The sequence below is a fragment of the Panthera tigris genome, chromosome B2, assembly GCF_018350195.1.
Source record: "Panthera tigris isolate Pti1 chromosome B2, P.tigris_Pti1_mat1.1, whole genome shotgun sequence".
Classification (NCBI taxonomy): domain Eukaryota; kingdom Metazoa; phylum Chordata; class Mammalia; order Carnivora; family Felidae; genus Panthera; species Panthera tigris.
Window position 1 is genome coordinate 15,788,631 of NC_056664.1, and position 25,156 is coordinate 15,813,786.

A 25,156-nucleotide genomic window follows, 5' to 3' on the forward strand; every position below is an offset into this window, starting at 1 on the left:
CTTGTATATTCTTACGATGAACATAGTTTAAGTGCCTAATATCTGTGTGCGTTCCGGCTGCTGAAAACACAGCAGTGAGGAGGAAAGAGAAGAAAGACCCTGGCCCTGAGCACTTAACTAATGTCCTCTCCCAGGGCCTCTTAACCCATTCTTGTCTCTGCTCTGGATCCTGCCTGAGGGACACTTCCCTTCAGGTAGCTCTGCCAGGCCAATGCTATTCACCCACCACGATTGAGCTCACGTGCCGTTCTCCCCCCCACCTAGGCGTCCGCAGCGTCCTCAGTCTACCTCTGCATAGCAAGAAGGTAGCCCTCTGCTAGGTGTTCCCACAGCACAAACTCATCCTTTAGCTATCTCACACGTCAAGTTCACGGTCGCCATCAATGCTTGTTAGGTGAATCAATCAGTGACCGTGTTCTACCCTTCCTCCAGCCTCCGAGGTGGAAATGACTGCCAAAGCCACCATCCCATTGTCTCTTGCACGCGGTCTACTGCGAGCGTTCCGGCTGTCTTGTCCCGAGGCAGAGAATCTCCACTGTTCTGTTTCCATCCCGACAACCGGATTCTTGTTCAGCTCCTGGTTCGCTTACCCGGATCTCTGCAACTTGCAGCCCTTTGGCCTTTTCCTTCTCTCCCTTATCAACCTGCTGGTCGAAGGGAAGCTCATCCCTTGTGCTCCCCCAGGGCCTCTGGCGGTAACAACAATTTCAACACAAATGCTTACTTGGCACAGAGCTCGGAGCCGTCAGAGGTAACTGCTAACTGGCTCACTGCGCCCCTCCTTTCACACAGGACTTGAAACTCTAAACACCTACGGAAGCCCAAAAAGGTTTTTCGCCATTCTTATGAATTAGCAAACTGCAGAAATGAAAGCTTGGAGCCAGTAAGCACGTTATCGATCCCTCCTTCCACCAATACGGTTTCATATATAGATCTTATGCATGAATCCTTTTTATCTCCTTTAGACACGTGGGTATATTTCAAGCTACAGATCTTACAAATATTTTTAACATCTTTTCTCCCAAACGAAGGCAGTATTTACAGATGCCGTCTGCAGAACAAAAGATATTAAAATGGAAGGGGAAATTATTAGTCAAATCACACAGGAGTTCAAAGCTCTGCTAAAAATAAGGCCACGTGACTCTGAGCCGCTGGTGCTGGAAGGTGTTCCTGGGGCTTTGTTAAGGGTCTGTGACAGAATCACAGAATCTTGATCTTTTGACACTCACCGCTCAAGGTCTTGAAACGCCCTTTCTTGAACTCTGAGTGGCTGTGGCATTAGGGACCTTTCTCTTGTCTGCCAGCAACACCATCATAAAAACCCACTCACAATGCGCTTCAACATTAACACGGGAGCTGGGGAATGGGGGTGATAAATTTAGAGGGGCTCATTTATCCTTTTCGGTCTGCTTTTGCATATGTGTAAGATTTTCCCTAATAGTTTTTAAAAGGTAACTTGTTCACACCACCTCTGCTTAAAAAAATCTGTGTGCAGCCTTCAGTGCTCACTGGGTGGAGTCCAAACTCTGGAAATGGTCCCAGGATCTTCCTAACCTCCCTCGTTCCCAGGGTGGGGCTGACCATTCTCTACGTTCAGCTTCTCAAACAATACCTTTCTCTCTCAAACACTTTCAAAACTTCTGCACACACACTTGTCTACGCATCTCCCTGTACTACTTTGTAAGCTACTTGAGGGTAGGGGTGCCTGGGTGGCTCAGTCGGTGAAGCGTCCGACTTCAGCTCAGGTCATGATCTCGCGGTTCGTGGGTTCGAGCCCCGCGTCGGGCTCTGTGCTGACCGCTCAGAGCCTGGAGCCTGCTTCGGATTCTGTGTCTCCCTCTCTCCCTGCCCCTCCCCGGCTCGCACTCTGTCTCCCTCTCTCTCTCAAAAATAAATAAACATTAAAAAAATTTTTATAAGCTATTTGAGGGCAAAGACCATACAGCCTTACTGATTTTTATATTCCCAAAACTTAACATGGCACACAAAAACGCTTCACATATTGCTAGAAAAAACGTATGTTTCCAAACGAAGTCATGTTCGTTTCCCCATCCATTTCAAATTCTACCTGCTGAACTTCTCCCTTTTCCTGAGCTAGCCATGCTCTTTTATAGCTTCCATCGTTTGCGTATGTCTTGTTGGGTTTTTTTTCCCCTTACCGGAAGGACTCCTCTATTGTGATATTGCAAATACCACCTCCTCTAGGAAGCCCTCCTGCTTTACTCACACAGTTAGTGGCTCCCCTCTGGTAATTCAGCAGTTTACTTCCTGCTGTTCTCACTCAAGTCCAGACTCTTCAAAGGCCGTAACTGGTCGTTGTACCTGTTGGTGTCTATCGCTAAGCCAAGGGGGCCCGGCACACTCCAGCTGCTGATTTTAACACTATTTGTAGGACAATCAGTCAATGGCTCCATGGCTGGGAGTCCATGATGCTTTGCAAGGAAGTTTTAAGAACCCAACTGCATTAACATTCCCCCCTCAGTACACCAGTCCCAACATCTTGCTAAGCCCTTCCTCTCCATTCTGCCCTACTGGCTGAGCGAGTGCCCTTTCCAGGGTTCCACACAGCCTCTATGCTCAGCCCAAGTCAGAGCTTTTCCTAGGCTCTCCTGACCTTAAGGAAGCAGTTTCCTGCCTCCGTCTCTTGCTGGAGGACCACGTCCTCCAGAGCCGTCCCTTTGACTCTGAGGGCTCTTCAGGCCCACGTCCATTAAATCTTCCAATCACTTCTCTTTGTTTTTAAGTATATTTTTTAAAGTTTCTTTCTTTCTTTTTGAGGGAAAGAGAGAGGGCAAGCAGGGGAGGGGCAGAGAGAAGGAGAGAGAACTCCAAGCGGGCTCCGCACCGTCAGCGCTCAAACTCATGAACCTCGAAACCATGACGCGAGCCAAGATCAAGACGCTTAACTCGCTGTGCCACCCAGACATCCCTCCAGTCACTACTTCCTTCAGCTCCTGGCCTTTCCTCTTCCTCTCGGAGAAACAACTAGATCTCCCCTTGCCCATTTTTTTGATTACTCAACAGACCAAAAACAAAAGCTTAGCCATTGTAAATTCAGATCTACACGTGAGTCTTTTTACCTAGAACATAACTGGTCACCGTTGCGAAGGCTTTAAAACAACAACAAAATTCTCCTGACTTGTGCAATGCTGAAGGGGCTCTTCCCTAGTCTCATTTCTACTCCACCGGACTTATTAGAGGCATGGGTTTTAACTCTTAAACGTAGAGTAGAAATGGGTGCTTTCGTTCTGCACACACAGGAAAGGATACCGTGGTATCCTAAAGTGACCCAGCTAGTGAGTGGAGTCAGGAGACAGTCTTGGGCCATTACTAGAAATGGCTTCCTTCACAAAGGAACAGGTTCGGTTAGTAGCCCTGACACCGAGTGGTGATTGGGTCCACGGGCGACTGTTCGCCTGACCATTATGCACCTCAATTTTCTCACCTGCAAAATGAGGGCTCTGACCCACAGAAATCCAAAAGGCATTCTCTCCCAAAAGGCTATCTTGCTGAATGAACCCTAGAGTCCGTCACAGAGGAATATTAGGACAAATTGTTGTCACTCTAAAAGTTTCCATTGGAGGGGCGCCTGGGTGGCCCAGTCGGTTAAGCATCCAACTCTTGGTTTCGGCTCAGGTTAATGATGTCGCGGTTCGTGGGTTCGAGCCCCACATCAGGCTCTGTGCTGATGGTGAGACGCCTGCTTGGGATTCTCTCTCTTCCACTCTCTCTTCCCCTCCTCCTCTCAAAATAAATGCACTTAAAAAAAGTTCTTGGGGTGCCTGGGTGGCTCAGTCGGTTAAGCATCCGACTTCGGCTCAGCTCATGATCTCGCGGTCCATGAGTTTGATCCCTGCGTCGGGCTCTGTGCTGACAACTCAGAGCCTGGAGCCTATTTCAGATTCTGTGTCTCCCTTGCTCTCTGCCCCTCCCCTGCTCATGCTCTGTCTCTGTTCTGTCTCAACAATGAATAAACATTAAAAATTTTTTTTGAAAAAAAAAAGTTCCAATTGGAATCCACTAGGAAACACGGAAAATATTTCTAATCCGTAAACAAAATTTGGAAATGTATCTAGTGAGTCAATGGATTGGTGAATTTCTATGTGAATATTTGAGTAGAAATGATGTTTAGTAAAATGGCAACCTTGAAATATTGATCAATCATATGTGAAAGGCACAGCAACCTGCAATCAGTAGGTCTTATCTCTAAATCATTTGATTACTTTTAAAATATGCCACCATAAGACAGAAGCTTCCAAGTATTTTTGTTCTTTTTGTTGTTGTTTGTTTTAAGCAGGCTTCATGCCCAGTGTGGAGCCCAATGTGGGGCTTCAACTCATAACCCTGAGATCAAGACCTGAGCTGAGATATAGAGTCAGACGCTTAACCAACTGAGCCACCCAGGTGTCCCTCAAAATTGTCCTAAAAAGTGTTTTAAAATGTTAAAAATATTTTATTTCTATTACAATTACTTGACATTACATCTTAGTAATGATTCATGATGTTATAATTCCTATGGTGATCCCTCCCTATTAACAGACTTAAAAGGGATTCAAATAAGAATAGAAAATACAGTATGTAAGTATGTACAAAATTATATACAGAAATATCTTGCCTTCTAGAATAGATTCCTCCTTAAAGTTGATTTTCAACTATTTGTAAATTAAATCATATTCTCATATTGACTTCCAATGCAAGTTCTGTGATGATTTAGCCATGTTTCTTATAGCTGTACAATGTGCATTACTTCTAATCTACTTAGCTAAAACTTTCTCTCCCTCTGTTCCTACCAATTCCAACCTGTCAAGTAGATAAGGCAGATTAAAAAAAAATAATGTACTAGGAAGTTCTGCAATTCTCATTCCATATCCTAATAAACATGGTCTATTAACTCTGCACATGTATATAACATACACACACACACACACACACACACACACCATAGTACCTAATGCTCTGCATTCAGTGTGGGTGACACTTAAAATCAATTTGATGGCAAGATGGAAAGCACCTTGATTTTAGAGACAAACATACGAGGGTTGAATCTTTCTTCTACCCTGTACTTGCTCTGTGTACTTGGCCTTTAGCACTGAAATGCAACAGAAGCTGGTTTCCTGATTTGCAAATGGCTTCAGTAATGTCACCAAAACAGCAAAAATGAACGAAACAAACCTATCGTTGACCATTAGTGGTGACCTGTAGTTTACAATTTTTTTTTTTTAAGTAAAAGTTTACTTCGAATAAGGTCAGCAAAGCATCTTTAATACTAGTCAGTAGATATCAAGAACTTTTTTTTTTTTTTTAACACTCTTAACTAAAACGGCAATAGATAAATGTAACTTCATCTTTAATGAATGCTCAGCCAGAAATACTTCTTTTTAAAGTATTCTATGTTAGACAAATATTTTTAGTTACCGGTGGTCTTTAACTGAAAGTTAACAAAATTTGCTATTTTGTTTAAAATAACTGCCATCTTCTTTTTTTTAATGTTTTATTTTTGAGAGACAGACGGACACAAGTGGGGGAGGGGCAGAGAGGGAGAGACACAGAATCCGAAACAGGCTCCAGGCTTCGAGCTGGCAGCACAGAGCCCAACGCGGGGCTCGAACTCACAGACCGCGAGATCATGACCTGAGCCGAAGTCGGCCGCTTAACCGACTGAGCCACCCAGGCACCCCTGCCATCTTCTATATAAAGAAATCGAGTGAGAGAGTCCGTGAGCAAGGCCTCTATAACATATTGCCCACGTAACATTTCAAGTGAAGACTTGCCAACTCGAGCACAATTTTCCTGGGTTGCCACTAAGTGGCCTCCTCAATGCCGCACGAGAAACCAGACACATTCATGGTGCTGGAAACAATGCAGGAAAACTCCTCCTCAATGGAGCCCCACCAAATCTGTGTGCAGGACTATCTCTCCTCCACATTCCCTTCAAAAGAGCTGGCTCTCCCGGCATACAGAAAAGAGGAGTCACGTCGAAAAGAGCTTCTAGAGAACTTCTCGAACAGAAAAGTTCACTCATGATGAGCCATCCTACGAGGTTCATCTTTGCAGGAAGTGAAATTTACTGGAACTTCCTTCCCCTTGACAGCGGGCAGCACTGTTCGGGGCTCCGGCCATAAAAGAAGGGCGAAACTCAACCTCCTTCTATTTCCTGGACTACAGGAGCGCACCACACGCATTAGGAAGGCAGGGTTAGCCACGTACACGGTCACCTGAGGTCTCCCCCATACTAGCATCCTTTGAATTAAATACTTTAGTTGCATCAGAGGATATGCGAACATCCACAGGGCGTTCCTTAAGGCATTCCAGGGTGTTTGAGACCGCAGAGATGATGCGTGTCCCAAGCATAAATAGGTGCCATAAGCTAAAAATACAAGCCTGCCTCCTCTGACCGTGTGCACCAACACGTATACCAATGACAGCATTCATACCCCTGGGTAACCACGCATCCTTGAGTGCAGACACGGAACCTTTCCTTGCTGTAGCCACATTTCCCGATCCTAATTTAAATCAACTCCCAAGGCTGTGAGAGCAGCCCATGTGTGGAGCACATCAGTCCACAGACTGATTCACTGAACAGTTTAGCCTGCATCTCATGCTCTATCACATTCATTACATGGCAAAAGTCTGCTTTTGCATCATCCCGTTCATCCATTTATATTCCAGAAGCGCCCTCAGTTTATACGTTCATCCGTTTATATTCCAGAAGCGCCCTCAGTTTATACAGTACCCAAAGGACCAAACCGCAAGTCCGGTAAGTGTGTGCTTCTCATGAAAGGATCTCCTCCCCCACACCTCACAGGAGATTCACTGGTGTGCTCTGTGCGCCAGGAGGGCCCCAGGTCTCCTTCTGCATGCCTGGTGCCATCCTGCATAGCCTCTCTCACAGTTTAATCAAAGAAAAGTATCATTACGCGGGCAGGACTCTAATTTTGAAAAGACATTAGCCAAGCCACAGTCCCTTCATTACTCTGCACTTGAAGAGGCCCACAAGGACCGGAGGAGGGATACTCTCTGTTCTTCCAAAGGGAAGAAGGGAAACCCTCGTGGTGGATGGGAAAATCTGCCTGCCCAAGCAAGTGTGCGTGTCAGCGAGGCCATGAGCTTCTGGCTGGCCAGGAGCTAATGCTCTCCCTGCAAAACCTACCGCCCAAAACTTTTCTGCGACCTTCAGGGGCCCTCCGGGGTCGGCTCTGTGAGCTGCTTCGGAACCGCCCGGAGGCTCCGGCCAAATGCACGGGCGCGTCCACATCTGCAGAGGCTGCTGCCTGGTCCGCGCCAGCTGTCCCTCGTTCTGGGCTCCTCCAGCCCAGAGTCGCTGGCGGCCCGGCACCCTCTCCCCGCCCCACTTCAGATCAGGTCTGGGGGAGCTCTCAGGCTCGCACCCGCACGGGCTCACCTGCAGGAAGCCGCTGCAGGCCCCTCCCCCACCTCCCACGTTTTGGCCACTGGGGCATCATTCCAAGAGGGGCCGGCAGCTGCGCTCCAAAAATCACAGCCATGTTTCACTCCAAACAGAAACCATTCAACAACTCCACAAGTCTCCAGGGCGCCGTGGCCGAGGCCGAACCGCCTCTCCAAAGTGAACCCACCCGAACCCCACATCTGTAACGCCGCCCCGGGCAAAGCCCATCAGAGCGCAAAGATGGGAGGGAGAATGAATGGCTAAGAAGCCCGGAAAGCTAGGAAAGCAGGTGTAATCACCTTTTTGAAGCTAATAATGCTACCGCTGACAAATCTCCACCCCACCCCCCTCCCCAAACCCCACCTCCCGGAGAGGAAATCCCAGAGCTGCCCATTTAACTGTTTCAAAGCCCTCATTTGAGGCTGCAAATACAGCTGCTCGGATGCGGTCCCGGTGTGGCTCCGGGCTGCACTCCGCAAAGTGCCGGGCGGGCGGATGTCCCCACAGTTCTCCGGGGAGACACGCCGGCGGCGCCCCCAAACTGGGGACCGGCCGGCCGCGCCACCTCCCCGCCTCCCGCGCTCGCCGCCGCCCCGACGGGCCTCGGCACTCACCGTCCCGGGCGTCCTCCCCCCGACTGCAGTTGCTGCAAATGTGTTTGATCTCCTTGCCCAGTTGACAATGGATCACAAAGGACACGTTGTTGTTGTTGTTGGGGGCGGGCTCCTTCAGGGGCTTCATCTTCGGCAAATAAAAAGCTTTCTTTTTGGGTCCCTGGGCGCTCGCTGCTGGCACCGCGCCCTCCCTGCAGCGCGGCGAGCGGAGCGCAAACCTCCCCGGCTCCGCGGCGCGCGTGGGCTCCGCCATCCGGCCCCCGGGCGCCCCGGGCCGGGCGCCGCTCGGGCCCCCGCGCGCTGCCACCCGCGCCCCGCCGCCCGGCCAGCATGCCCCCGCCCGGCCCCGCGCCCGCGTCTCTACGGCATCGCCACCGCCGCGGGGCGGGTCGAGGGGGGTGGGGTGGGGAAGGCGCCGAAAGGGTCTCGACCTCGCCGACCTCGCCGCCCGAGCCAATCCGAACCCCGAGGCGCGAGGAGGGCTTCCGGGAGGCGCTCGGCGGTCGCACCTGGGACGCGGCGCGCCCACCTCTCCCGCGGCCTCGCGTGCACTGCCTCCCCGCGGCCCCACCCTCCGTCAATCTGGGCCCCGGCGAGTCGCGCCTGCTGGGCTTTGCAGCTACCTTCGCTCCCTCTCCAGCTCGGGGGCAGGACGCCAGCCCCCCCCTCCCCCTGGTCTTGGAGCCTCGCGCCGCCAAATGCAAGCAAGATGGGCCACACCGGAGGCAGCTGCGCTCGGAGCCCTCGGGGTGCGAGCGCCCCTCTCGTGGGCCAGAACACATCACCATTCTCTGCTGGGTCCAGCCCACCGCCCTTGACTTTTCGACGGAGCCGGCAACCTGTTAGGGCATAACTGATCTTTTCACCCTGCGTAAAAATCCCCCCAACCTGAAGGGGGCCTTCCACCGGCGTCCTTCAAACTTAGAATAACACGGAACAGGAAAGGCTGCTTTTATCAATCCTCAGAAACAACTTGCAACTCAGGGAACCCAGCTCATTTGGCTCGAAGGTTCCCCCAGCTGTCTTAGCACGGTGAAGAAGGCTCAGCCAGGCGAATGACATCTGTCGAGATGTCCAAAGAGAGAAGTGTGTTAAATAAGGCAAACCCATGGCTCAGTGGGGTTGTGACAGATACGAGTTAATCGAGTTTGTCGTGTGCTTTACAAAAACTAAATCATACTATGTCTATTACGGTAATCTTGACTCGGATGTTGCCAAATCCTGCATCACCTTTCAGAGAACTAAGGCTTGGAGAAGCTGCAAATCACAACCACCTTGGGTACTTATTTTAAAAATAGAGATTTGGGGCACCTGGGTGGCTCAGTCGGTTAAGCTTTCTGACTTCGGCTCGGGTCATGATCTCGCAGTTCGTGAGTTTGAGCCCCGTGTCGGGCTCTGTGCTGACAGCTCAGAGCCTGGAGCCTGCTTTGGATTCTGCGTCTCCCTCTGTCTCTGTCCCTCCCCTGCTTGTGCTCTGTGTGTCTGTATGTGTGTGTGTCTCAAAAACTAAATGAACATTTAAAAAAGTAGAGCTTTGGGGACCCTGGGCACTGGGATTCTGGTTTAGGAGGTCAGTGGAGGGCCAGGAATCTGTAGCTTTAACAAGCTCCCCTCTGTGATCTTGATGCAAAGCATGAATGGTGAAATAGGTGCTTAGAGCCAGGGGCTCTAGCTCCCAGGCTGGGGGCTCCGGCTTCATATTAAACCTCCTTCCTTGTGAATCACGACCTTAACCCCTTTTTTCCCCCAGGCCACTGAAATACTATCAAAGGAGGTATTATCACCACTAGTGGTTTCTAGGAACTTTCCCCAAAGTTAATTTCATAATAGCCTGTGACTGACACCCCCCCCCAAAGGCAAGTCACTGCTAGCCTCTCCTCCAACTGGGCCAGTTCCACACGTGATGGTTCCCCTCCCACATAAAAATGCCGACAGTCCACTGGGGATATCAAATTCCCGTGTCCTAATAAGCGTCTGATCATTGCAATGCCACCACTCCCTCATTGGTATTGCTTCTCATCTGCAAAATGTTCCGCCCAAATCAGCAGTTTCTTCTTCATGACGCAGTTTGGGACGTCAAGCGGTGCCATAGCCTGCTGGAGAAGTAGGTGCCAGAGACTCACGTGGAATTCACGTGTTGGAGTTGCAGGCTCTTGAAGTAGACAGCTAGTCTCTCCTGGTGTCCCCTGGGGCCTTCAGGGACCCTTCTCTTCTCACCTCGATTACCAGCCGAGAACCAGCCACGGGTAAATCTCACTGTATCTGCTCAGTGTCCGATTCCTACCACTCAGTCCCTGGCTCATTATAATTCTTACTCTAGGCATAGCAAAAGACCCCTCTGTTATATCAGTGGGGGTATATGACAGAATGCATTGCGTTGTGTTACAGGCAAACCTTTGTTATTCTCTTTTCCAAATCCTCAGATCCCTCCCCTAAACTGTATCACCTCTTAACTACCTTCTGGGAACAAAAGGACGCGTCTCTTCTTCAACGGCTTTTTAAAATTGCATGTTTTTCCCACCTTACTCAATGCCTCACGGACCAAGAGACCTGCGTTAACCCCATATGGTCCTACTAAAACAGCTAAGCCCGCTGCAATCCTTTATGCACTCACGGAACACTAAACCAGACCTACAGGCTCCGGGGGGGGGGGGTCTCTCTTTTAATTGGCCAAGTGGTATAGCACAGAGAACACGGCCGCGACCACCAGCTTGGGCTCAAATATTAAAAACGATGCCCCACCGTTATGGGGGCTCTTTATTCAACTCAAAAAGACAAAGGTATACCTCTGAGTGCCATATCCTTGGCTGGGGATTCATCTCCTTCAACTCCCTTTCTTGAATTTGCAGCTTCTAACTGGCCACCGGTGGCTATTTATACTTAAGTTGATTAAAATTAAACAAAACTAAAATTCAGTCCTTCAGTTGCCCCAGCCGCAGTTCACGTGCCCGGTAGTCCCATGTACCTAGTAGCTACTAAATCAGTCCCGGCAGAGGGTAAAACATTTCCATCAATGCTGCAAGTTCTAGGCGACCACGCTGGTCTTAGAAGATGTGGGACTCGTAGTGTCTCAGGCCCAACCGGGAGGCCGAGAAGGCACTGTCTCCTATTGTCACAATAGAAGGTGGGTGGAGAAAGGACCAGGATGCAATAAACCTTAATGCTGGCGGGAGTTTGGAAGATGGCTGTGCCCAGTGGCTCCCGGCACTGTCCTTCCTGTGACCCTCAGCAGGCAGCGGGACAGATACACACACACACATCCGGTTATCTTTTCTTGACCCTCTTCTCTACCCTGAATGCCACCTCAGTGAAGCCTTCCTCTGATCCATTACTATAACGTCCCTATGGCTCCTGATGCCGAGAGGTGTGCATACAGAGTCTGGGTTTGTGTCACCACAGAAGACAAACCTGTGAATTATGATCCTTGCAATCATGGCTCGGCTCTGTTGCTATTGAAAATCATCTTCCTGGGGCGCCTGGGTGGCTCAGTCGGTTAAGTGGCCGACTTCGGCTCAGGTCATGATCTCCCGGTCCGTGAGTTCGAGCCCCGCGTCGGGCTCTGTGCTGACAGCTCAGAGCCTGGAGCCTGTTTCAGATTCTGTGTCTCCCTCTCTCTGACCCTCCCCCGTTCATGCTCTGTCTCTCTCTGTCTCAAAAATAAATAAACGTTAAAAAAAAAAATTAAAAAAAAAAAAAGAAAATCATCTTCCTGTATGGATAATGAAAGAAAACGGTCATCCGACAGCATTCTTGAAAAGAGGGATTTTTGTGAGGTTTTTCTTTCTTTTTTTTTTTTTTTGAGAAAGAAGGACAGTGTGTGAGTGAGGGAGGGGTGGCAGAGAGAGAGAGGTAGAGAGAGAGAGAGTCTCAAGCAGGCTCCACACTCAGTGTGCTGCCCAACACGGGGCTCAACCCCATGACCTTGGGATCATGACCTGAGCCGAAATCAAGAGTTGGGCACTCGACTGCCTGAGCCACCCAGGAGCTGTGGGATTTTAATTTGAAAAGGAAGGAGGGAAGCACTAAAAAGGAACAGTGCAGAACATCATGTCACCTGTAACGGGAATTCTCAATGCAGCCTGTGTGGGATTTTTACCCAGAGGATCCAAGTGAGGAAGGCTTCCCTGCGGTCACTCTCAGTGTCACTTAGCCCCATGGCAATCTTGTTCCCATCCCTTCTTCAGGATACACTTAACGTGGAAATCCCCTCCTTGAAACTTGTTTGGGGCCCTAAGACTCACTACTCAAAGTACAGTTCCCTAGACGGGCAGATCCTGGCTGCCTGAGAGCTTGGGAGAGATGCAGCGTCTCAAGGTCTAGTCCAGAACCTGCGTGTTAGCAAGACTTCCACGTGACTCAGTAGTTTATCAGGGTTTGAGAACCACCCCCTAGGCTTCAGCCCCGTAACAGCATTAATTGCCTACCAGTTGAATCCACATACTACTTTCAAAGTAAATAGCAGATAAGACCCCTGATCTTCCAGAGCTTAAAATTTAATAGGAAAGCGGCACCTGGGTGGCTCAGTCGGCCGAGCGTCCGACTTCGGCTCGGGTCATGACCACATTTTGTGGGTTCGAGCCCCGTGTCGGGCTCTGTGCTGTCAGCTCAGAGCCTGGAGCCTGCTTCGGATTCTGTGTCTCCCTCCCTCCCTCTCTCTCTCTCTCTCAAAAATAAATAAACATTAAAAAAATTTTAATAACAAATTAATAGGAGAGAGGAGGCAGTCAACGAAAGGGCATACGAGATTTACAGAACCCACCCAGCTGAAACACGCAAATTTAGAACTAGAAGCAGCCAGGGAGAAATATGCGTTTAATACTCGGAGTGGGAGCCGTGTGTAAAGGGAATTCTGCAGGGATTAACGTGGAATCGACGGAAGTGGTGACGCGCGTCGGTCTGAAGGAGTTGGGGGCAGAGGGGTGGTGACAGACGTGGTGGCCACGTGGAGAGTGTGCAAGGTCACAGGCTGGAAGGGGTTCATGGGGATGGGCTGGGGGTCCAGGATGATCTTTAGCCTGGCGGGAGCGTTACACCCCGCAAGGCAGCGTGTGAAAATCGGGCCTTCCAGAGGACACCACGTCCTCTGACCACATCGTGATGATGCGAAGGCAACTGGAAACCGGAAAATTCCCCACGGCCACATGTGAGAAACGGTTTGTGATCAACTGGGAACTCAGCTTGTGTTCCGCTTTCTGCCTGTCCTTGCCCATCCGACTTTTAATGCTCAACAGTTATTAGGCTTAAGAGAAGTCAAAATCCAAGGGCATAGGGGTGCCTGGGTGGCTCAGTCGGTTAAGTGTTGGACCCTTGATTTGGGCTCAAGTCATGAGCTCACAATTCGTGAGTCTGAGCCCTGCACTGGGCTCTGTGCCGACCGTGCGGAGCCCGCTTGGGATTCTCTCTCTCCCTTTCTCTCTGCCCCTTCCCTGCTTTTGTGAGCGTGCACTCGTACACTCTCTCAAAATGAATAAATAAACTTAAAAAAATCAAAGGGTAGATATTTGGAAATGCTCATGGCATGCTTAAGCTCTTATGAGAAAGATAGAGTAGAAATACCAAATATTAATGTCAGCACAAGGCAAAGCAGTGGAACCATTCAAGACAGCTATGCTTAGGTAAATATTACTACACAGATTTAATCTATAAAAAGACTTAACAGGTTTCTTTTTTTTTTTTTCCTTCCTTACCATTTCTTTCCACAATTTACACTCAGGCTGTCCATTAGTTGTTTTGTTTTGTTTTGTTTTTTTCTACAATTTACACTCAGGCTGTCCATTAGTTGTTTTGTTTTGTTTTGTTTTGTTTTTTCCTGATTCTATCTCCTTTTTTTTTTTTTTTAAGATTTTATTTTCAAGTAATCTCTATACCCAACATGGGGCTCCCACTTACAACTCCAAGATCAAGAGTCCCATGCTCTACCAACTGTGCCAGCCAGGCGCCCCTGTCTGTCTCCTTTCTTGTTCCTATCTTCCCTGTAGTGGGTTGAATGCTGGCCTTCCAAAAGATACATCCACATCAAATCCCTGGGAACATTTGGGAAAAGGTTCTTTGCAGACAACTAAGTGAAGGCTCTTGTAGTGAGGAGATCATCTTGGATGACTTGGGTGGGCCCTGAATTAGATGATAAGTGCCCTCTTGAAAGACACACAGACAGTAAGGAAGACACAGGCAAGAGACGAGACAGGGATGTGAAACCAGAACCAGAGCCTGGTGTGGCGTCGTCACAAGAAATGACACAGTCACCAGGAGCTGGCAGAAGGTGAGAAATGGAATCTTCCAGAGAGCTTCTGGGGTGGGGAGGGGGGAGATGGCCCAGCCCACACCTTAAATTTGTATTTGTGGCCTCCAGGACTGCAAGAAGATAAGTATCTGTTGTTTTAAGCCACCAACTTTGTGGTAATTTGTGACACAGGCGCTCGAAAATTCATCCGCTCCCTAAATATTAACAATATATTTCTTAACACGATTTTTTTAACGTTTTACTTACTCTTGAGAGAGAGACACACACACAGAGCATGAGTAAGGGAGGGGCAGAGGGAGCGAGAGCGAGTGAGAGAGAGAGAGAGAGAGAGAGTCCAAAGCAGGCTCCAGGCTCTGAGCTGTCAGCACAGAGCCTGACACAGGGCTCGAACTCACAAGCCGAAGTGAGATCATGACATGAGCCGAAGTCAGACGCTCAACCGACGGAGCCACCCAGGTGCCCCTGTTACATTTCTAATTTAAGAAAAACATCTATTTTTTTTCTTAGTTTGATCTAAATGTGTATGATGACAAAACCAGAACTGTAAACTAATCTACGAAATACGTATTTAAGAACAGGGTTAAAAATGACATCCACATGGTTTCCAACACAGAATCGTTCCACACTACTGCTGTTCCTGTGTGTGTGTGTGTGTGTGTGTGTGTGGTTTTTGTTCTTTTTTACAGACGCTGGAAGGGAAGTATGGAATGGAATCGAAGTAGACTTTCATTAAGAAGGGGATGCAGTTTCCAGACTTTTTTATATTCATCATAATGCATTTGTATGCTGAGCAAGGAGACACAGGCAGAGTGGAGGCCAGTGAAAATTCTTCAGGCGACTCAGTGATGTATAAGGACAGCTCATACTCAGCTCCATGCGCTGGCACAGCTGTAGGGCATTGTCTGTGGCTGGCATCTGTTCTAACAGGTTGACCATCCGTTCTGACCCTTGCAAGTCTAGTTATTCGATATTTTGAATGCCACTCCTGTAGATAAACGTTAGAAAGCAGCCGCACCATGGCAGACTTTAATTCTCCTGAAGGAAGGGTCTCTCCCACAAATACAAATTCTTCCAAAAAATGGGTTTTGGAGCCGATAGTAAAAGTTCTTCTGGCCTTAGCTTTTCCCTTATTATTTCTTACTCCAATCTGGCAGGTTGTTGGTGGAAGAACCAGAGAGCAGTCAGGGGCCAGCTGCTTTGAAGAAACAATCTCATGTGCCCGGTTTTAGAACTTGAGTTCTTTTCGTTTAAAAAAAATGGTTTAGGGGCGCCTGGGTGGCTCAGTCGGTTAAGCGTCCGACTTCAGCTCAGGTCACGATCTCGCGGAGCGTGAGTTCGAGCCCCGCGTCGGGCTCTGGGCTGATGGCTCAGAGCCTGGAGCCTGCTTCCGATTCTGTGTCTCCCTCTCTCTCTGCGCCTCCCCCGTTCATGCTCTGTCTCTCTCTGTCCCAAAAATAAATAAACGGTAAAAAAATTTAAAAAATAAAAAATAAAAAAAATGGTTTATATTTTATTTTATTTTTGAGAGACAGAGAGAGGCAGCATGAGTGGGGGATAAGCAGAGAAGAGAGAGGGAGACACAGAATCCGAAGCAGACTCCAGGCTCCCAGCTGTCAGCACAGAGCCTGACACGGGGCTCAAACCCACAAACCATGAGATCGCCACCCGAGCCGAAGTCGGACGCCCAACCGACAGGGCCACCCAGGCGCCCCTAGAACTTGAGTTCTTAAAAATATGGTTGAGACATCTAAATGGCGTGGGCAGTTTCTGTGTGTGTGTGCACGCACACGCGTTTATGGGATTTTTGTTTTGTTTTGTTTTAGCTAAGGGTTTGCTTTTTTTCCCCCCTAAAACTGAACAGAAAGCAATTTTCCTTGTAGGCTTGGATAATTATGCTTACTAAGGGGTTGTTCCGTGCAAACTGTTCTACAAACACTGAGCAGATAGCACCCCAATGGGAAGGGAAGAGGGAAAGGATTGAGACAAAACAGGTGACCAAAGAGGTGATTTGAAGGACAACCGTCAGGAACACATGCCTATAGCTTGATTGCAATGTTATCTGGGGGTGTTTCTTTCTCTTTCTGCATTCCCGCGGATGGGAAGAGGACCCGAGTCGTCTAGTCCTCAGTCCAAAGAACTCCGCCATGCGGTCAGAGTGAATCTCATCTCTGCGGGTGGGATGCAAAGATCAGTCCGGTAGGATATTTTCTGCAAGATTTTCTTTGTCAAGCATCTTTACAACCTGTATTGCTGATACCCAATGGAGGCGCTCAGTCTACACTTTAAAATTTGGGATGGGGGGGCGCCTGGGTGGCTCAGGTCATGATCTCACGGTCCGTGAGTTCGAGCCCCGTGTCGGGCTCTGTGCTGACACCTCAGAGCCTGAAGCCTGTTTCAGATTCTATGTCTCCTTCTCTCTTTGCTCCTCCCCTGCTCACGCTCTGTCTTACTCTGTCTCTCGAAAATAAATAAATGTAAAAAAAAATTTTTTTTTAATTTGGGATCAAGTATTTCTGCTCATGTCCAGGGGAAAACAGAGGAGAATAGGTAGAGGTTGAGAATTGGTTAAGATTAGTGAGAAGCCTGTTGTTCCAAAGTAGTCTGTTTCTTTACATTTTACTCCAAGTCATAAATCCCATCTTATTTTTAAAAATTTTTTTGATGTTTTATTTAGTTTTGAAGGAGAAAAAGAGAGACACAGTGAACAGAGAAGGGGCAGACAGAGAGGGAGACACAGAATCCGAAGCAGGCTCTAGGCTCTGAGCTGTCAGTGCAGAGTCCGACTCGGGGCTCAATCCCACGAACTGTGAGATCATGACCTGAGCGGAAGTCAGACGCCTAACCCACTGAGCCACCCAGGCGCCCCTCATAAATCCCATTTTAAATGAGATGTGTAGCCATATGAACACAGCCTTATGTTTCTTTCTAGAAGCAGGTTGATGTTGGCGATTTAGATACTTCTGGATAGTGATCTTACAGAATAAAAGCACCTGACCACAGAGGTGCCATTAAGTGTACTTATATCGCAATACAATAAAAAAGCCCACCAATAAGGAGATGGCTGCATAAATTATGGTATATTTAAAGCATGATGCCACTAAAAATGAGTGATGTCTTTACAAGTTGGCTCGGAAGCATCTCCACAACGTATTGTCAATGAGAAAATTAACATACAGAGGACTGACTCGGTTTTGTGAGACACAGACAGTGGGCATGGGTATTAGTCTCCAAATATTTCTGATTCACGATCTTCATATACGTGGCGGGATTGCAAAAACGTCTAAATCCCCTCAAGGGTAACGGCTGGAGCCGGGTGGCCAAGTGTAACCTACAGTGAGGAACTGTAGCTGCTGCTTTGTGTTATGAACTGAGCCGAACCTACCTGCCCACCCGCAAAGGCCATGCGCCCCGAGACATGAACTTGCGCTGTTCTAAGCCGCTGAAGTCCCGGTGTCGATTTAACTGCAGATTAATCTAGCCTATCGAGATTACTCCAACAGCGACATGTGGGTGTGAGGGATGTGTATCTGTGCGTGCATTTGTATATTATCTATTACTTTATTTAGTTATCACACCAACACCATAAAATGGAACTATTATTTCCATTTTACGTTACAGGAAACCGAAGCGCGAGAAGCTTAAACAAATTTCCCAGGTTACCCAATTAGCAGTTTGCCAGTTAGAAGCCTGAGCCAAAATGTGTTAACCTGCAAAGCATCCTTTTCCTTCCCCAGCCATCCCACTGACACACAGAAGGAAGGTGGTTTTCCTTCAGAGGACCCTCAGCACTCTGCAGGGACAGAAACATATGCCATCATGAAACACAACCAACAAAGGTTATCAGGATACAGTCACGGGACATAGAAACCTTGCCTGTCATGCAGAGCAGAGCTGCTGGGGGGAAGGAGAACAGGGGTAAAAATAGGACGCACAGATCTTATCTATCATCTATATTGATGATATATAGTCTTGAAACAGTCTTGAAACAGACTGTGGTTGATACTCACTGATGTTACTGTTTTAGGACCGAGATTGCATCTACAGCGTGGTGAGCCCCTCGGGGCTGTCTGACAAAAACTCAGGATCAGCTAATGGTAATTGGCCATTAGGACCGAATCACAATTGTGTTTGTACAGAGCAGGTGCAGGAACAAGGTAATCGGATAACGTGACATTGGCAAGAAATGCAGATTGGCGCCTTTTTCCCCTCCAGTGTGAGAACTTTAGTTGTGGGTGAAATATAACCGCGGTGTGAGTAGCTGTGAGTAGCCACCAATGGGGATATCTTAAATGGGTACTGCAGGTGTCTCAATGTGAGATAGGCAAATTATTTCTTCCACGGAAAGTAAGATGGTCTAATTCACTGAGCACATTACGATGTGCTCTAAGACTTGTGAAGTGAACGATCAAAGGAATATTTCTGCTTCTAACAAGCCAAGTTGTTCCCCTCTTCCCAGCATGCCAGGGTCCTGTGATCTTGTGAGCTTCCAAAATCGTTTTCCTTTTGTTTCCTTTTCTTTCTTTTTTCTTTCTTTCTTTCTTTCTTTCTTTCTTTCTTTGTTTCTTTCTTTTCTTTTTCTTTCTCTCTTTTCTTTCTTTTCTTTCTTTCTTTCTTTCTTTCTTTCTTTCTTTCTTTCTTTCTTTCTTTCTTTCTTTCTCTTACAGTAGAGAAGCCATGCTGAAGAGGAATTGTATTTAGTTTTATACATTACAGGTCAATAGAGCTTTCCTCTGTGATACATATTATTTCTGCACAAATTATTATAACAGCAGTTTGTAGCCGTGTTACATGAAAAAGGAATGTTATTTACAGTGCTGGAAGGATACGGTAAAAAACTAAGAAGAGGGGCGCCTGGGTGGCTCAATTGGTTAAGCTTCTGCTTCTTGATTTCAGCTCAGATCCTGATCTCATGGTTCATGAGACAGAGCCCCACGTTGGGCTCTGCACTGAGAGTAGATAGCCTGCTTGGGATTTTCTCTCTCTCCCTCTCTCTCTACTCCTCCCCCTGTCTTTTTCTCTTTCTCAAAATAAATAAATAAACTTTTAAAAAAAAGTTACAAAGAGTCTAAAGGGAGGTCACACAGAATGTGTTGTTGGAATTTAAGAGTAGATGAGTAGATACACATGTGTATCTAGATAAGGATGAGCTCTAAAAACCCAATCAGGGCCACAACGATGAGTCTGCACAGAAAGAGTCCATTGCAGGGGAGAGGCAGGGAGGGACACATCACTTTGTGAGTTTCCAGGGTGTTTGTGAAACTGCTGGGCTCTTTACTAATAAATATACTAGATATTTTTATTTATACACTTATTTATAAAATATATTGATGCAATAACAAATATATTAGATATCATATATTAAAATTGAATGTTGGGGTCCCTGGTGGCTCAGTTGGTTAAGCATCCGACTTCGGCTCAGGTCACGATCTCGCAGTTTGTGAGTTCGAGCCCCGTGTCGGGCTCTGTGCTGACAGCTCAGAGCCTGGAGCCTGCTTCAGATTCTGTCTCTGTCTCTCTCTCTGTCTCTCCCCCACTCATGCACTCTCTCTCTCTCTCTTTCTCTCTCTAATGCAAATAAACATGCAAAAAAAATAAAATTAAACGTTATATAATATCATATATTTTCCATATGTTTTCTGTTTTTAAGTAAAAAGACTCTGACATAATCCTCACAGCAATTCCAAGATTTGAGGTGTCCCAACCACCATCTGACAAGGAAGGAGCCAGGGACATGAGAGAAGGTGCACAAAGTTGTATCATGTGAACGGGGCAGAGCCCAGACGCACAGGACTGCCAGTCACACGCCATCCAGACACAGCCCTTCTCCACCGTATTGTGCTCCTGTCCAGAAACGTGCCCGAAGGAAAGAAGCTATAGTGAAGGTAAAAATATCTTTCTACGCCAACCCAGGAAGGAAGAAATTCCTGGAGGGCTTCTTAAAGATGAAGGGCAAGCCTATTATCTTCATCAGGATCTGCCCATTTACACTGGAAGGAAATCTACTTTCCCATTACATGGATTAAAAAACAAAACAAAACAAAACAAAAAAAAAACCAAGTACCGAAATGAACATTCTCTCATTCCCCAATTTTGTAATTTGTAAAACATTGTAAGACATGCCCTTTTTTCCTTGAAACTCAGCAAGTAAAAAATAAACAAAAACAACAGACTTACTGGACCCTTGACAAAAGTGAGCAACTCTTAGAAAACCTGGGAGTTATGATAAAAAATGAAGGAAATGTTCAGAGTCCATACACATCAAATCGATGTGTTTTTCTCTACCACCAAACATGATGAACAGAAATTATTTAAAGTAAATCTGGCCCCAAATTTTAACTATGTGAAGTCCTTTTCCAGACTCTCTTTCTTTTCCCAAATTGGTGATATGTCAGGGCAGACCTGGAGCCCAGGTTAAGATCCCTTGATTTCAAGACAACAGCCGGGGCGCCTGGGTGGCGCAGTCGGTTAAGCGTCCGACTTCAGCCAGGTCACGATCTCGCGGTCTGTGAGTTCGAGCCCCGCGTCAGGCTCTGGGCTGATGGCTCGGAGCCTGGAGCCTGTTTCCGATTCTGTGTCTCCCTCTCTCTCTGCCCCTCCCCCGTTCATGCTCTGTCTCTCTCTGTCCCAAAAATAAATAAAAAACGTTGAAAAAAAAAAAAAAAAAAAAAAAAAAGACAACAGCCATGCCTTCCCAGGCTAGCTTCCCGGAGACCTGTCAGTCCCCTTAAGGCGAAGAAGCCCTTCATGCTTCTAAGTCCTAATCTCAACTTTACCTTAAAAGCGAAACACCCGTTTTGCTTGCAAGAGAAAGGCACAGACATTGTTCCACAGCCCGAACCAGACGTGCCAAAGTTAAAAGGGTTCCGACGGCATTCGTGCATGTGAATTACAAGCATTAATCATAAAGCTTCCCTGCTAATATGTTCATGAGCCCACACAGGGCATGTTTTATACGAGGATCTGCCCCACTTTTCTTAAATGGTGCATATCAAGTCAGCCGTGAGTTGTTCAGAACACTCGATACACAGTTTGGGAACTGTTACCCGCCATTATGTTCACGGAGGGTGAACCCCCAAAGCAGGCATTGGCCAAACGAAGCTCAGTGTTTGACAACCGCACATGATGAACCGACAGCTGATACCGCTTCCAGCTCAGCTATACTTTTAAACAGAGACAGGCTCTGTTTCTGTTACCGGCTTTTGTAGGTATGCGCGTAATACAGGAGACACAATAAATCACAGGAAATGCTCTCTGCTTAAAGTTTTCCTCGGGTTTTGTTAACATGCAAATAACGAGGGACACAGATCGGTCCACGTGTAATGTTGGAACGAAAAAGAGAACCGAGCTGCTTTGCCACCAATAAATACTGGCAACCAAGGATGCGAGTGCACAGAAACGTATAAAATGCTTTGTATCGCATGCCGGCATTTTGCCAGGTCAAGGAAGAAACTGGTGGGAGCCTTCACCTGAGATACTGTGTTTGCTAAAAGAGACGAGCCATGTCCTTCTGCGTTCTCCAACACCACCTTGGCTCAAAACTCTAGAACAGAGGGAAAAGATCGGAAAGGGTCCAAGAAGGACCCAAGAAGGAAAGGGTCCATTCCATGCAAATAAATAGTTTGGGGGGGCGTTCGTTATAAATATAAGGATACATTTGAAAACATGAGGAGACTGCCCAGAAATCTTTACATCACTAATTGTTGGAGGCAGGAATGAAGGAGTCAACAGAATCTGGACCGGCAAATCCAGACTGATGCTCTCCGCGCCGATCCCCTGCCAGGGTCAGCTGGACCAGTACTCCAGTGAGAGCAGTCTTATAAACCAGGGGAATTCCTCCTGGACATTTTGATTTACCTATGGCTGAAGCATGGCTTGAGAGGCTCGGGAAACACAGAGGTTTCAAACCAACATGAGAAGTTAAAGAGAAGTCCGGAAACAAGAGACCGCCTCCCCAAAGTGAGGGCACCCCGTGTTTCAGCCTGCTGCGTTTCTCTTAAGAGGTAGAGTTGAATCAAGAAACCGTGTTTCGGAACATTACGGAGAACCCCGGAGAAAGGCGTCATTGTGTTTGCCTGAGCTGTTGCAAGTGGTGCTGGGGGAGGGGAAGGACTCAAATTGACCCGGAATGTGTAGTCATATTCTGAGATTCAACAGTCTGGCCCCGAACCTTTCTGATCGTCTCCTGGTGCAGACTGCTGTTCCTTCCCAGGTCTCTCGTTTCTCCCCTGTCACTTGCACTTGAATCCTCCTGCCTCATCAATGTCGCTCTGTCTTCTGTACACAGTGGCCAAGCCTTATGCATGCTTCACCTTAATTCTTCGCTCATTTGTGAGAAAAATCCCCAGATCTGGGGGTGGGGTGGGGTGGGATGAGATGATGCCCCATCTCGCTCTTCAAAACTTGAATTCAAGAGACAACTTCTTTTTTGTTAAGTGCCTTTATTTTTGAGAGAGACGGAGAGAGCATGAGCAAACCGGGTGTGGGGAGAGAGAGAGGTAGAATCCCAAACAGGCTCCACACTGTCAGCGTGGAGCTGGATGGGGGGGTGGGGGGTTGAACTCACAAACTGTGAAATCATGACCTGAGCCAAAATCAAAAGTCGACCGCTTAACCAATGAACCACCCAGGTGCCCCTAGTAATTTTTATAATTAAGAACCCATCAGGGCACCTGGGTGGCTCAGTCAGTTGAGCTCTGACTTCGGCTCAGGTCATGATCTCGCGGTCTGTGAGTTCGAGCCCCGCGTCGGGCTCTGTGCTGACAGCTCAGAGCCTGGAGCCTGCTTCAGATTCTGTGTCTCCCTCTCTCTCTCTCTGCCCCTCCACCGCTCGCACTCTGACTCTCTCTGTCAAAAATAAACATTCAAAAAAAATTAATAAAAAAAAGAACCCATCAAAGTAATGTATAATATACTAAGCACCCATAGGTATATATCACCATGTTACTTTCATGAAATTTTCTACCAGTGAACAATGAACTGTCTCTGGACACAGAGCTTCCCCTGATTCCTTCATAAATCTTTTCTAGGAATCAATCCCCCCAGAAAGCCAACTGAGTTGACTTGAGTTGCGAAGGTAAAAACTTTCAGGATGGTTTGCCCTCAAAGTGAGCCATACATTCTTTGGTGGATGAAATGAGGGGGTCAGGCTAGTAGATGATTGCTAAGGTCTTTCAACAATGCAATCCTTGACTTAATAGTTGTTACATTTCTACCCCTGGAAGAAGGCTCAGGAGAGAAGAAACATAAAAAGAAGAGGGAAATGTGTTGGAAGAGGGAAAGGACGGTCTAAACAGAAGTAAGAGCTTTCGGGGGAGAGCTGAACTTTGCTAAGACAGCAAATCTTGACCTACAGCAAAGATAGACCAAATCGTCCTCTGCAGCCACAACTCCCACTACCTTGCAGATCTCCTGCCACTTCCTGGTTACTCCAGGTGACGCCCACTTCCCTTCCGTCTTCCTGGAGTCTCTTTCTTGTTCATATCACAGCCTGAAGAGTGCCATTTGGGAAGGATCCCTTAGCACACTTGGGCAGACACAGCTACCTGCTGTCCGTTCTCAGAGCCATCCTGGAGCCTACTGCTAACTGGACATTTATTGTTAACATCCTGAAAATATTTTTATTTATATTATTCACTACTCACTATTTTTATTTATATTATACACTATTCATGTGTGTGTTAATCCGGTTGAAAAATGTTAACATGGGTTCTAGTTGTTTCCTTGCTTTGAAAAGGATACGAATGGGGCGCCTGGGTGGCGCAGTCGGTTAAGCGTCCGACTTCAGCCAGGTCACGATCTCGCGGACCGTGAGTTCGAGCCCCGCGTCAGGCTCTGGGCTGATGGCTCGGAGCCTGGAGCCTGTTTCCGATTCTGTGTCTCCCTCTCTCTCTGCCCCTCCCCCGTTCATGCTCTGTCTCTCTCTGTCCCAAAAATAAATAAAAAACGTTGAAAAAAAAAATTTAAAAAAAAAAAAAAAAAAAAAAAAGAAAAGGATACGAAGGCGAAAGACCAACCAATCCTCCCTTTTTTTCTCACCCCCCCCCTTCTGCACAAGCAACTGCTCCCTTGAAATTGATGTGTGTACATCCCATCTATATTTTTGTATTTTTACCATATGTGTACGTGTTGGCAAGCTTTGTGGGTTTCAAATGGACACAGTGGTATCACATTTTAAGAATCATTTTTGAACAGTCTACATGTAAGTCAATATTATGTTTTAAGATTATTGCATGTTGATTTCATGTATATCGAGTCCATTCATATTTCCTGCTGTATCAGTATTCCGATATAGGACTATGTTACAATTCATTTATGAATTCCCTCATGGGAGGGCTAGTTAGTTAGTATCTAAGTTTCGGATAATTACAAACAATTCTTCAGTGAGCATCCTGATAGATAAAGCTGTCTTTTGTACTGCTGTGCAATAGTTTCTCAAAGGAATACAAACCTCCAATAGCCCTGTGTCATAGTACCCGCACATCTTTAGCTACACTTGACATTGACAGCTTTCAGAGTGATTGTAACAATCATCATTCCGTCAACCGTGTATGAAAGTTTCCTTTTCCGCCTCACCACCCCTTGGTGGTATTACCAACATTTTGCTTTTCAGTATGCTGGGTGTGATTTCCTGCCTATATCCTGATTACCTGTTAGCTTTTGGATTTCCTCTGCAAACTGCTTGCTCATATTTTTGTCCATTTTTAGCAGCCGTTTATGTTGTGCTCTGCTTTTGGACTTTTAAAGAAATTCTTTCCTACGATGAAGTCATACAAATGTCCCTTATGCTCTCTTTTAATAGGTTTAAAGCTTTGCTTTACGTATTTAGGTCATTAATCTATCTGGAATTTGTTTTTATACATGATGTGAGCTAGAAATCCCACTTTATTTTTTTTC

General features: G+C 47.1%; 1 protein-coding gene across 3 annotated transcripts in view; it reads right to left on the minus strand.

Annotated features, from left to right (window-relative positions):
- The window catches only part of PHACTR1 (phosphatase and actin regulator 1), a 554,037-nt gene that overhangs the window by 246,502 nt on the left and 282,379 nt on the right, over nt 1-25,156 (minus strand). The window contains exon 1 of one of the 3 annotated variants that reach the window (XM_042985703.1): nt 8,023-8,275. The exons of the other annotated variants lie outside the window; for them this stretch is intronic. Within the exon in view, the coding sequence (XP_042841637.1) occupies nt 8,023-8,275 (253 nt within the window). Of the gene's footprint in view, nt 1-8,022; nt 8,276-25,156 lie in introns of those variants that run through there. 3 annotated transcript variants of the gene reach the window in all.